Source organism: Odontesthes bonariensis, chromosome 17 (assembly GCF_027942865.1).
Source record: "Odontesthes bonariensis isolate fOdoBon6 chromosome 17, fOdoBon6.hap1, whole genome shotgun sequence".
NCBI lineage: Eukaryota > Metazoa > Chordata > Actinopteri > Atheriniformes > Atherinopsidae > Odontesthes > Odontesthes bonariensis.
In genome coordinates this window covers 16,770,753-16,784,169 of record NC_134522.1, presented here as the reverse complement: position 1 = coordinate 16,784,169, position 13,417 = coordinate 16,770,753, and the positions used below count along the sequence as shown (strand labels likewise).

The following is a 13,417-nucleotide window of genomic DNA, read 5'->3' as shown; positions in this document are numbered from 1 at the left end:
GAACTGCGCAGTTAAAATGCAATACAGTGCTTTTCATTGAGTTCAGAGCTTTTGTTTTGATGTAGATATGATACTTCAAATTTTTCATGTAATCTCCGGCAAACCATTTATTTTATAATACCGCTTGAACTAATGCAGATCATGTGTTCAAGACCAGCCAAAAAGGATTGCAACATAAATCTGAGATTTGAGAACATTTTTAAAGGTGGATTTTCAAACCTTGGTCTTCAAAAACAATCACCACAGGGTAGCAGAGTTTTTCCAGTTTAAGTGTATGGTACTACTGCTATTTAATACTGATTTATCAAACATCTTTTTATTTCATTTATTCACGTCTTTTTTTCTTGCCTACCGGGTCACAAAAAGAAGGGAAAAAAACGAACAAATACAAAACTCTCCTTCAGTTCTCTTGTCTGTTGATTTCAACTGGCCACTTTTATTATAACTGAACAATTATCACAAAACAAACAACCAGTCAACAAGTACCAGATGAGCATTTGCCAGTTTTGACCTTACTGCTAATATTGTGCAGGATGGTCACAATAACACAGCTACCTTTACATGTAGGAAATTTAAACAATTATCTCAGTTTTAAGCATAGATAGATTGATAGATAGATAGATAAATACTTTATTAATCCCAATTTGGGTAGAAAACATAATAACACTGTTGCAAAGTCTCTGTTTCTCTTGTTTAATTCACACACATTCAGGACAGCATCCACAATGTTAACAATACCAGATTTTTGATTACCAGTCAAGGAAAAAAACATTGCAACTTCTCCATCAAGCTTTCAGTTCTTTACTGACCAAAAGTTGTCTGCAGTGAAGAAAGGCAACCCAAATTTTTACTCCTGTTTTGGCTTTTTTTTGTCATTTCGTCCATGTTGGCAAAGGTAATATTCACTTGCTCTTAAAGCCACTTGAAGAGAACTATTTTAGGAGGATAAAAAACACAATTTGATTGAAGTACAGAGCTTATGACCAAACCTGGACAAATGACACAAAAAATAGCTTTATTTTGAGGAGAAAGGTTGACTGTCCTACATATATATATGTATATGCATAAATCTCAGATAAGAGAAAGCCAATATAGTTGACTAGATATCAACATTTTTTCATGCATAATCATTATTTTGGCATTATCTACAGAGATTTGTCATATTAGCTAAACACCTACCCATTATGGGCAATATGCTTGTTACTTTTCTTGAACAAAATTTGTCAGTAAGATTAAGAAAGCTAATGGAAATATTGCAAGATATCTACAGTGACTGCTCACAAACATTTTCTTCTAATCAACAAATAAATTATAAACACAACAAGCTGCAGTTGGATGGGAGGTCACGTTATAGTGACAGGCAGAGGAGACTTTGTGGACTCTTCAGGCAAACGGTGGAGAAAAAATAATTGCTTTCAGGGTAAACCCACAGGACAATGCCTTTTGTGATTATTCTCACTTGATTCTCTACAAAAAAGTTTTTTTTCCTTTGCAAAAGAAAAGAACTGTTGCATTCATCTCCATTATCTTAGGAGTCCGTCATTTCTGAGAGATATATCTCGTTTACCATGTTTTTTTTGTTATCGGAAAAAGTAAAATCAACATTTTCAACAATCGTGTGTGAGCGTTCACCTCAGTGTTTCCATCCAAAGACTTTGACCCCACCCTTCGCCTTACTGGATTATGTCACGGGACACGAACCAGTTTAAATTGAACAACATGCTTTGAAATATGTTGTTCCAAACTGTTTCATAATAATCTTATGTAACATATTTGGAAGACTCTGCAGACATGACTTATTTATCCTCTGTGAAGCGGCACGCTACCGTTCTTTGACCCACATTAAGTCAGACTGAAGTGTCAGGCTGTTGTTATCACCATGAGTTTTGTGACAAAGTTTTCTGCCCATGAAACACCTGTCCCTCCAAAAAGTCTGTTTTTCTTAACGCCATGCTATCATGGTGTGTCTGTATTTGCATTGTGTGGCTACCCTTTCTCCTGTCATTGTGCTATTTAATCCAGTCCAGTCATCCATTCCCCTGCCACTTCTGTGCTGCCTCTCCGTGGCTCTGTTACACAATGTCCAGCTGTGGAGCGGAACAGAGCGGTTTGGTAGGAGACATCTGCTCTTCTCCTCCTGCAAAATCCCCTCATCTCATGGTTTTGTTTATGCGTATCCTTTCCCAATATCCCAGCAATGCGAAAAAAAAAAGAAGAAAAGCCCAGGAACACACAAACTCTGTCCAAATGACAACAGAGGAAATACAATTACAGGAAACACATTCACCACCAACCCTGCCCTAAGCCCACAGTGGCTTGTGCTGCATGCCAACCAGCTTTGGAGGATGAGCCTGTTGTCACATCATCCACAGCAGACTGTTGGATTCTTCATATGATCATGTTGGTGTACGCAAACTCTAACTAAATCTCTGCGGTTCCAAAATTTGGAAGCTCCAGCTTCATTTGATCTTTAGTGCGGAGGTAAAAGATAAGTCATGTGTGAGGCAGCAGGTCTGGTAAGAGTTTGGCTGTGAGCTGGCTGGCAGCGTTACGGGGTTGTTGGTTAGTGATCTGGGCTGGCCTCAGACATGCACAGGGAGACCTGGGGCTGTCATGGAACCACCCAGCGTTATTTGGCTCATAAAGGCAGACTCCTGCTCTTTGTGTGCCTGAGATGTTAGTGCCTCATCTCGAAGCATCCTTGTCAGGTGCCATCCAGCTGCAAAGGGCCACAGTTTTAGGTAGCAGTAGTTTCTGGTGTTCCTCATTTGAGTGGATAATAAGATGATACACACGCGTTCAATTTTGTTTTGTGTGCCATTTTGGTCTTTTATTAACAAGTACACAAATAATCCACATTTTTACATTGCTTAATCATAAACATGATGCAAAACATCTTTACACGGTTCTGTGAGTACAAACATAAGAGTTTTCACTTAGATAAGAGACAGAACAGGTTGAGGCTATATGATGTCATATAAACAGTAAAACCATTCCACTCCCAACACACCAGCAGTGAACAACAGCAACACTGAGTAAAGCGTCTTATAAAATGTTGGGAATCTTGTTTCATTATTCCCCTGAAATTGTTCAACTCCCATCTGCTCAAGGTAATCTGAAGCCTGATAGAAGGGAGAACTGAAACTTTAAAAGTTAACTTCCACAGTTGAAGGATTTACTCCCATCGTAAACATGTCACAGGAAGAGAAGGTGAAAAGGAAAGAAAGATAACAAATCTTTCCAGCATTATTTGATGGTCCCTTTGAAAGCTTTTAGAGGAATTTTTTAAACAGTCACCAATCACTCCATCTCTTTGTGGAGACACCACACCAGCGTCTGTCCCACACCCGTCATTGACAGCAAACGGAAGCCGATCTTCTCCAGCTTATCCAGCACCAGACGAGGTGGTTCGTCCACATAGTATTCAGAACTAAAATAAGCATAAACAAAGTCAAATTCCGCTTTCCACAGATGTGGGGTTTCTCCGTCTTTGTGTAAACTTTGATTGGAAAGTACAATGCTGTTAATTGTTCTGGTGCTAGTTTACTTCCTTCCACACCTTGGTCCATTTCCCAGAAGCATTTGAATCAGATTGCCAATGACAACATTTCCCTGATCTGTATTCCATCACTTTGAATGGTTTATTTGAAATCTACAGAGCAAAAGCCTTCCTCCGTCACAGTGCAATTTGTTTTCCCCTACATGTGACTTGATCTCAGCTCTGTCATCAATAATGTTAAATGCCAAAATTAAATAAACACCAGTTTTAACTGCCTCAGTAGGGCAATATGACCCTCTGAGAGGTTATGCACATCACACCTGTTTTTGGGTCTATGTGTAGACCTCAACATTAGAGAAAAGGGTGTGAAGGTAGTTTCACAAAACTAACTGATTCCGGATAATTTACTTTTCATCCTCCGGCATTGTCCAAACCTGACTAGTTTGTCCACGTTTCTACATCCCCATCTACGTTAACTGGCTGCTCCCATTTTCAGTACTCACAAATTGTTTCCCAGTACGGTCGTTTTTCTTGCTCCCAGGTAATTCATGACAGTTGGATCAGAAAATTCATCTCCCACATTCGTTGGACCAGTCTCCTGAAATGCAAAGGTTAAGCACATTATATAAAGCTCATAGTTTGCTTTAGATTTATTAGGAGGTCATTCTTTTTTGTAAAACAGTTGACGTTGCCAGACGTTTGTGCAGCTCTGCCATCATTTACAGGCTGCACCTGCAAGCCCTCAGACAGGTGCAGATCATAATCTGTGGACGGACTAAAAATAGATGATCCACTTTTTAGAGGCTAAAGAATTAAGCTGCTGGAGTAATTAAGGGCACAGTGGCAAAAAAAACCCAAAATGCTGCCCCCCCCCCCCAATACTGAATATCATAGGCCATTGCATAACTGTAACTTCCAACTTCCAGCCTTATATTAAAAAATAATCTCTGTGCCAAATGAATAATTCCCAGAATGTGCAAAATGAACGCGCCTTCCTCTGAAAGTATAACACGAGTCATTCACGTATGCAAAATACACACCAGACGGATCTGCGTACTGATGAACATGTAAGGCATCCCTGCTCCCTGGCTTCGGACCTTTGAACCCCCCTGGGAATGACAGAAGAAGTCTCTCCACAGACGCGGCAAACCCTCCGCAATTTGCGCTCCTGCTTTCAGCTCTTTGCGGAATGCGGAAACACCCACCGCGACGGACCAATCACAACGTCTCTCTCAGCATCTGCCAACCGTGCTGTCTGCTCTGCAGTCTGAGTCTCTTGCTCAATACGACCACGAGTTTGTTGACATGAGAAATGTTGGCCAATATGCATGTACCGGAGGAAACGTTTTTTTTTTATTTTTTTTTATATGGCAGTTTATCATTCAGTTTAATTAAGCTGTCTATTATCCCTTCCTCAATACAAAAGCCCTGTAAATTCTCACTACTCTGCAGCTCGCAAAGAGTAGATATGCTTGCAATTATATGCAACACATAGCCTGGCTATGCAACACACAAGTTTATTACATCCTATCATCGCCACTTATACTATGCATTTTTTTTTGCTAATGTGGCCACATTCTTTTATCACTCTGTTTGCATAGATGCAGTCTAATTCACTAGGACATACGGCTACCTACACCGTGTGGAACTCTCTCCTTCCCAGAGATTAATTCATTTCCTCCTCAGCGCAGTAATAATGATTCAGGATAAATCTTCTGACTCAGAGTGATATGAAAGACGAAGACCAAAGGAAAACAACAATGGCAGAGAGTCCGATAAAATCAGTAATATGGATGTAATGTCCCATGGATTCCAGAAGAGTCCAATGAACATTAATTTAGGCCTTGCATGTCATGCTCTGTGGGAAAAGTAACTTAAAGCCTGATCACTGCTTGATATTGCGTTGGCAGGCAGACATGAAGCCAGGCAAACCAGAACTCATTCAGAAATGCCCTCTCCTGCGATCAATTATGGGGATGTAATCCTTACCATGAAATGAAATGTTTTTCTGAGATCTTATTACATATTGCGCAGGGATTGTACACAGTGAACCAGTGGGAATGTTTTTTAATGTCTAATCGTTCCCTCGTGACAGTGTTACCACCACCTTGTAAAATGATCCAGAGCCTGTAATCTACAGCCTTCAGTCAGAGGGTCACAGGTGTTTGTTGAGTACCGATGAGAAGCTTGCCACCTACTGGTTTCAAAGATAATTCAGTTTGTGTTACTTGCCTGATCACAATCCTCCACATTAGTCAAAGATTTTAATGGTCATGGTGAGCGTAGTCAGAAACCTCAAATAGCTCCTGCAGAGTTTAGAAAATCTACAGAAATAAATGAATAGATTTTGTAAAGTAAAACAAATTGTGTGAAATTTTGTAAAAAATAATAGTTATTAAAATGTGATTAGTTGCACATCTAGCATGGGCAAGGCAAAAAAACAAACATGGAACAAGCCATGGGTGAAACACTGGAAAACAATTTGATAAACAAAGGCTGGAAAGTTAGTTCTTGAGGAATCTAGACAATCTGGGAGAAGGCAAATGAAACCTGCGAGTAGGTTAGTAAAAAATGATTAGGAAAAGGTGTGCGGCAGTAAAAAGAACAAAGACCAAAATAAAAATAAAACAGAAAATAACAACAGAATGCACGAGAACCATCACATGAGCAAACACAAAGTGTCCCTCAGATTTAGCAATTGTAAATGATCTGAACTAATATAATGCGTTTATAGTCTAGCTGCTTTTACACTGCGTACCACATTCACCCATCTTTGTTTATCCATCCATCCATCCATTATCTTCCACTTGTCCGGGGATCGGGTCGCGGGGGCAGCAGCTTGAGCAGAGAAACCCAGATGTCCCTGTCCCCGGCCACTTCCTCCAGCTCTTCTGGGGGGACCCCGAGGCGTTCCCAGGCCAGCCGAGAAACATAGTCTCTCCAACGTGTCCTGGGTCTTCCCCGAGTCATCCTCCCAGTGGGACGGGCCCGGAACACCTCACCGGGGAGGCGTCCAGGAGGTATCCTAACCAGATGCCCGAGCCACCTCATCTGACTCCTCTCGATGCGGAGGAGCAGCGGTTCTACTCCGAGCCCCTTCCAGATGACCGAGCTTCTCACCCTATCTCTAAGGGAGAGCCCAGACACCCTGCGGAGGAAACTAATTTCGGCCGCTTGTATTCGAGATCTTGTTCTTTCGGTCACTACCCACAGCTCGTGACCATAGGTGAGGATAGGAACATAGATTGACCGGTAAATCGAGAGCTTCGCCTTCTGGCTCAGCTCCTTTTTCACCACGACGGGCCGGTGCAGAGCCTGCATCACTGCAGACGCCGCACCGATCCGCCTATCAATCTCCTGCTCCATTCGTCCCTCACTCATGAACAAGACCCCGAGATACTTGAACTCCTCCACTTGGGGAAGGATCTCATTCCCGACCCGGAGAGGGCATTCCACCCTTTTCCGACCGAGGACCATGGTCTCAGATTTGGAGGTGCTGATTCTTATCCCAGCCGCTTCACACTCGGCTGTGAACCGCTCCAGTGAGAGCTGAAGGTCACGGTCGGACGACGCCAACAGAACCACATCGTCCGCAAAAAGCAGAGACCCGATTCTGAGGTCGCCAAAACGGACCCCCTCGACGCCCTGGCTGCAAATTCTGTCCATAAAAATTATGAACAGAATCGGTGACAAAGGGCAGCCCTGACGGAGTCCAACCCTCACAGGAAACATGTCCGACTTACTGCCGGCAATGCAGACCAAACTCTGACACAGAGACCGAACAGCCCATATCAAGGAGTCCGGCACTCCATACTCCCGGAGCACCCCCACAAGAGTCCCCGAGGGACACGGTCGAACGCCTTCTCCAAGTCCACAAAACACATGTAGACTGGTTGGGCGAACTCCCATGCTCCCTCCAGGATCCTGCCGAGGGTATAGAGCAGGTCTACTGTTCCACGGCCAGGACGAAAACCACACTGCACCTCCTGAATCTGAGATTCGATTATCCGGCGGATCCTCCTCTCCAGTACCCCCGAATAGACCTTACCAGGGAGGCTGAGGAGTGTGATCCCCCTGTAGTTGGAACACACCCTCCGGTCCACCACCCCGATCTGCCAGTCCAGAGGCACTGCCCCCGATGTCCACGCGATGCTGCGCGAGGTGTGTCAACCAAGACAGCCCTACAACATCCAGAGCCTTGAGGAACTCAGGACGGACCTCATCCACCCCCGGGGCCTTGCCACCGAGGAGCTTTTTGACCACCTCGGCAACCTCGGCCCCAGAAATGGGAGGCCCCACGTCCGAGCCCCCCAACCCTGCTTCCTCATCGGAAGGCGTGTCGGTAGGATTGAGGAGGCCCTCGAAGTATTCCCCCCACCGACTCACGACGTCCCGAGTTGAGGTCAGCAGAGCCCCGCCCTCACCAAACACGGTGTTGACGGTGCACCGCTTTCCCCCTCTGAGCCGCCGGAATGTGGACCAGAAACTCTTCGAGGCCGTCATCATTCTCCATGGCCTCCCCGAACTCCTCCCAAGGTCGAGTTTTTGCCTCAGCAACTGCCGAGGCTGCGTCCCGCTTGGCCTGTCGGTACCCATCAGCTGCTTCCAGAGTCCCATTGGCCCAAAAAAGGCCCGATAGGACTCCTTCTTCAGCTTGACGGCTTCCCTAACCACTGGTGTCCACCAGTGGGTTCGGAGATTGCCACCACGACAGGCACCGACCACCTTACGGCCTCAGCTCCGGTCGACCGCCTCAATAATGGAGGATTGCAACATGGCCCATTCGGGCTCAATGTCCCCCACCTCCCCCGGGACATGGTTGAAGCTCTGCCGGAGGTGGGAGTTGAAACTCCTCCTTACAGGGGATTCTGCCAGCCGTTCCCAGCAGACCCTGTGTGCCAAGTGCACATATGGACACCCTTATGCCTGAACATGGTGTTCGTTATGGACAGTCCGTGACGAGCATAGAAGTCCAACAACAAAACACCACTCTGATTCAGATCGGGGGAGGCCGTTCCTCCCAATCACGCCCCTCCAGGTCTCACTGTCATTGCCCACGTGAGCATTGAAGTCCCCCAGCAGGACAAGGGAGTCTCCAAAAAGTGTGGGTACTTTGAACTGCTGTTCGGTGCATAAGCACAAACAACAGTCAGGACACGTCCCCCCACCCTAAGGCGGAGGGAGGCTACCCTCTCGTCCACCGGGGCAAACCCCAATGTACAGGCGCACAGCCGGGAAGCAATAAGTATGCCCACTCCTGCTCTACGCCTCTCACCGCGGGCAACTCCAGAGTAGAAGAGAGTCCAACCCCTCTCGAGGAGGCTGGTTCCGGAGCCCAAGCCATGCGTTGAGGTGAGTCCGATTATATCTAGCCGGAACCGCTCAGCCTCGCGCACCAGCTCAGGCTCCTTCCCCAGCAGAGAAGTGACGTTCCACGTCCCAAGAGCCAGCTTCAGTAGCCGAGGATCAGACCGCCAAGGTTTCCACCTTCGGCTGCCACCCAGCTCACAAGGCACCCGACCCCTTTGGCCCCTCCCACAGGTGGTGAGCCTGTCGGAAGGGGGACCCATGTAGTTTCTTCGGGCTGTGCCTTACCGAGCCCCACGGGCACAGACCCGGCCACCAGGCGCTCGCCGGCGGGCCCCACCCCTGGGCCTGGCTCCAGGGGGAGGCCACGGTGACCCGCGTCCAGGCAAGGGTGCACGGTGTCCAATTATTTTATTCATCATAGGGGGTGACCTGTTCTTTGTCTGGTCCCTCATCTAGGATCTGTTTGCCATGGGTGACCCTACCAGGGGCTTAAAGCCCCGGGCAACATAGCTCCCAGATTCATTGGGGCACGCAAACCCCCCCACCACGGTAAGGTGACAGCTCATGTTTATATAGTTTTAATTTTTTTTTAATTGGCTGCACAAGGCTTTGTTTGACACATTCATACACTGATGGAGGCATCAAAGATAGCTTTCTTACATTTCTGCTCTAAAATATCTCGGTAATCTTCTGATTTCATGATATCTTTGAAACATTTGATGCCTCCATCACTGTAGCCAGTGAATCCATCCTCTTTCACAGAACCTCCTCTATGCTTGGGTATTCATTCTCTCATTGCCATTATTTTGTTGCTTGTAAACAAACTGCATCAATCACTGCATTCCCGAACAGCACCTGGTGCTAACATCCACTTAAGTACACGAGGACACATTCTGATGGCACACATCACATTTGGGGTGGTCTGGGACTTTTGTGGCCACATTCTTATAAGTTTGGCTTCCCTGTCAATAGAACATTTACCCAGAAAGGCTGTGCTATCTGTGAAAGTTTAGCTTACATTAATCTTGCCTTTGTGTTCCTTTCTTTGAATAGTTGTGCTGTTTTTGGCCTTCGCCCTGTTGGCTCAGTGAGCAGCATATGGTGCGGCCTGAAAGCACCAGTCCAGATTGTTCCAGGTCTGCTCTCCGTGCCTTTTTCCACAATCCTCACCAGCCCTCGCAAACTTCAGCCAATAATTCTAACCAGGACCGAAGTACAAAATTAAATCAATATTCTCACACTGTTTTCACCCCTTGGAAAACAATCCCTTGTTGAGTGACACATTTATTTCCACATTCAGCAGTCTGTCAGATAAACAGCCTTCAATCTGGATCATTTGCTGTGTAAAAAAGAGAAGTGGCTCTTCTTATGGAATGTTTCTTTTTCGTGTTTTATCTGTCCTTGTTAACCTGAGAGCTTCTGCTCGGAGAGAAAGAGAGAAAAAAACCAAACACAAATACAGCAACACAGCAGGGTTTTACGCCGAAGCCCCCAAAACAAACCAGAGAACGCTCTCTCCAAGCATATTCAGACCCGAGCCATTTCCTGTGCTCCTGCAGTGTCTTCCTGCTCTGGCTCATCTGTTGATGGTTATTGGAGACCGAGGTCACCTCTTCTGTGACCTGTGGAGACAGTGAGGGACATCCCCTGTGAGTTCACAGGAAGAAGTTGGATCTTTCGATGAGGCCTTTGACTTTACCTTCTCAGTTAGAGTGATTGCAGCAACACTTCCATCAAATCTATAAAAATCATAAGCATAAGCAGCGGAAGAAATAAAACCTCAACCTTTCAATATCAAGATCTGAAAATGAGACATTTTTCTGTTTCATTGGGAAGTGGGCCAAAAAAAGCTAAAATAGAAAGTGGTTCTGAAAAGAAACAGTTTAAAGGGATAGTTCGCCTCCTTTGACATGAATCTGTATGACATCCCATACTAGCAACATCGTTTATGAACATTTTCTTACCCCCTGCTGCGTCCTGTGAGACGAGTTCCAGCCTCGTTTTGGCAGTGATACAAAGGGAGAGAAAATAGCGCCAAGTGATTGTGAGGTCTGACTTTTTCCTGCACAACGATTTTGTATTACTCTTTTGAACGCATATTGTTTTGAGAAGCAAAACGCTTTATTTTTTACATCCCAGCCAACTAGCCGGACTACCTTCGTCAACGCCAAAACGAGGCTGGAACTCGGCTCACAGCACGCAGCAGGGGGTACGAAAATGTTCATAAACGATATTGCTAATATGGGATGTCATACAGCTTCATGTCAAAAGAGGCAAACTATCCCTTTAAGGAACACGATGCAACTAATTAGATTAATTGGCAACAGGTCAGTAATGTATGGGTTTAAAAAGAGACCCTTAGAGAGGCTCACGAACACTTCCAGAGATAACTGTCTGTGAACACAAATCATCGTGCCAGCCACAAATGCAGGTTAAAACTCCATCATTGGAAAGCAAAGGTGCTGGAGAGGAGAGGGAGCATTGATCTTGCATCCAGTTAAAAAAGCATGCATATCTGATGGTATGAGGGTGCACTTGTGTCTGTGGACAACTTGGCAACTTGCAAATCTGGAAAGTCACCATCAATGCTGAGGTAAAAATAGGTTTCTAGAACAACATATGCTCCAATCCAAACCATTTTCACCTTTTTCAGAGAAGGTCTTGCAAATTTCAGCAAGACAGTGCTAAACCATAATCTGCATGTATTACAAGAGCATGGCTTTGTTGTAAAAGAGTCTAGGTGATGGACTGACCTGGCTGCAGTCTTGAACTTTAAACGACTGAAAATATTTGGTGCATTGAAATACAACTAAGCAGACCCAGGACTGTTGGTCAGTTGGAATCCTATATCAGACAACGTATGGGACAACTTTCCTCTCCCAAAGGTACAACAACTGGTCTCCTCAGTTCCCAGAAGTTGACAGACTGTTGTTAAAAGATTGCTAAACTGTTGCTACACAGAGGTAAACAAGGTAAACAAACCTGTCCCAACTTTATTTTGATGTGTTGCTGCCATCAAATTCAGGACATGCAAACGTTTTTCAGCAGTGAAATGTCTCATTTTCAACATTTGAAGTTTTTCGTGTTCTTTTGGGGAAAAAATTTTGGTTTGTGAGAATTGCAAATCATTGCATTCTGTTTTTATCCTGCATCTTTCTTTTTACTTTTTTTACCCAGGGTCCCATCTTTTTTTGGACTGGCACCATTTGCTGGAAAGTGCCATAATGACTGGATCTAGTGTCTTGAAATCCTTGGAAACAAAACACCATTCACAACAGAAAATACAAATGCAAATACAACAGAGAGATTTTTCAAGAAATTAGATATCATTGAAATAAGAGGATTTCTCAAAACATCACTAACTGAAAATTCCACAGCAGCAGGCAGAACTAAAGTAATTTCACTAATGTTTTCACAGGGAAAAGTGAAAAACGTTCTGTTTCTCTTTCACGGCAGCCAATTTAACGTTTCATTTAAAAAAGAAATAAAAATCCTTGGAAAGAAACTTTATGTCTTGTAAAGTCTAATTCTCAGCGTGTCAGACATCCCAACACAACATCAGGCTTCCCATGATAAATGTGTTTGACGGATTTACTTGCTGTGAATATGCGTGGGTGAAAACCTGCACAGAGAGGGTGCTCTGCTGAAGTAATCGCTTTAAATCACTGAGTGGGAGCCGAATAGGAATGAATTATACAGCAGGCTGTGTGTGTATTTATGTAGGTGTGTGTTGGAGTGATTCTCCAATATTACTGTATGTTGAGAGATTTTAACTGTGGGAGCGCAAAGACAATATGCAGCACTCTGATAGATTTGATGTTAGGGTTACACAGCATATAAGTTTACATACGATTAACTCTGACGAATTGCTGTCGGCCCGTGTATTTCTTCCTTGGACTTTGTCCTTGTGAATTCAAACTTTTGTCTGCATCTGTCTGTGCAGTCTGGTTTCCCTCTGAGGGGCTTCATACTCCCCCGTCTGCAAGTAGACACACCGCTGACCTGCTTTTCTTTCTTGTCTCCCAAATTATACCGTGCAGATTACATAACGTGTCTCTAAGCTGCAGAGATGCAACCCAACAGCCTTAACATGGTACTCCTCCGTGCCTCCAACACGCTTTTCACCTTACTTCACCTCGCCTCCTACTTTGTCATGCTGCGCTCACTGATAGATGATACTGCTGGGCTTAGGAGTTACACAACACATCACAGCGGTATGTAACGCCATGAAACATTTCATGAGCTGTCACCAGGTTAGCGTTTTGTTGAAACACACCAGGATGTGGTTTCAGTGGTTCCCCATACTGGAAAGGCGGCTTGTTTGGGGAGACTTTCTCTCGGTGATTAAGAATAATGCCATCAAATATTTGGAATGACATGTTCTTACACACTGCGTCTTTTCTCTCGTCACCTCAATTTGGACCGTGATTCTGTGCATGTTGAGTGTCCCCGTTGGGTTACCACAAATGGGGTTGATTGGACTATTAGTAGCAGGAAACAACATGATGTGAAATAAACAGCAGAGGAGAGGAAACATTTAGGAGGGTTGGAATGTAACAGCTATGAAACCTGGTTTGCTTATCTGCATTTCCTCTTTTTTCTGTGCTG

The 13,417-nt window shown here is 44.7% G+C and overlaps 1 protein-coding gene across 1 annotated transcript; it reads right to left on the bottom strand.

Moving 5' to 3' along the window:
• Positions 1–2,819: 2,819 nt before the first annotated feature.
• On the bottom strand, positions 2,820–4,677 carry gchfr (GTP cyclohydrolase I feedback regulator). Its single transcript, XM_075448005.1, has 3 exons — positions 4,540–4,677; positions 4,003–4,097; positions 2,820–3,430 (listed from the first exon to the last, which is right to left on the bottom strand). The coding sequence occupies exons 1-3, from the start codon at positions 4,573–4,575 to the stop codon at positions 3,301–3,303; spliced, it is 261 nt and encodes an 86-aa protein (XP_075304120.1). The 5' UTR covers positions 4,576–4,677; the 3' UTR covers positions 2,820–3,300.
• Positions 4,678–13,417: the final 8,740 nt, after the last annotated feature.

What these genes read in the sequence shown, in the direction of transcription:
- gchfr (XM_075448005.1), bottom strand. Translation starts at nt 4,575, where the DNA reads ATGCCTTACATGTTCATCAGTACGCAGATCCGTCTG. An exon ending in TCAGTACGCAGATCCGTCTG is followed by an intron (nt 4,098 to 4,539) that starts GTGTGTATTTTG and finishes TTTGCATTTCAG; the next exon opens with GAGACTGGTCCAACGAATGT. An exon ending in ACCGTACTGGGAAACAATTT is followed by an intron (nt 3,431 to 4,002) that starts GTGAGTACTGAA and finishes TGCTTATTTTAG; the next exon opens with TTCTGAATACTATGTGGACG.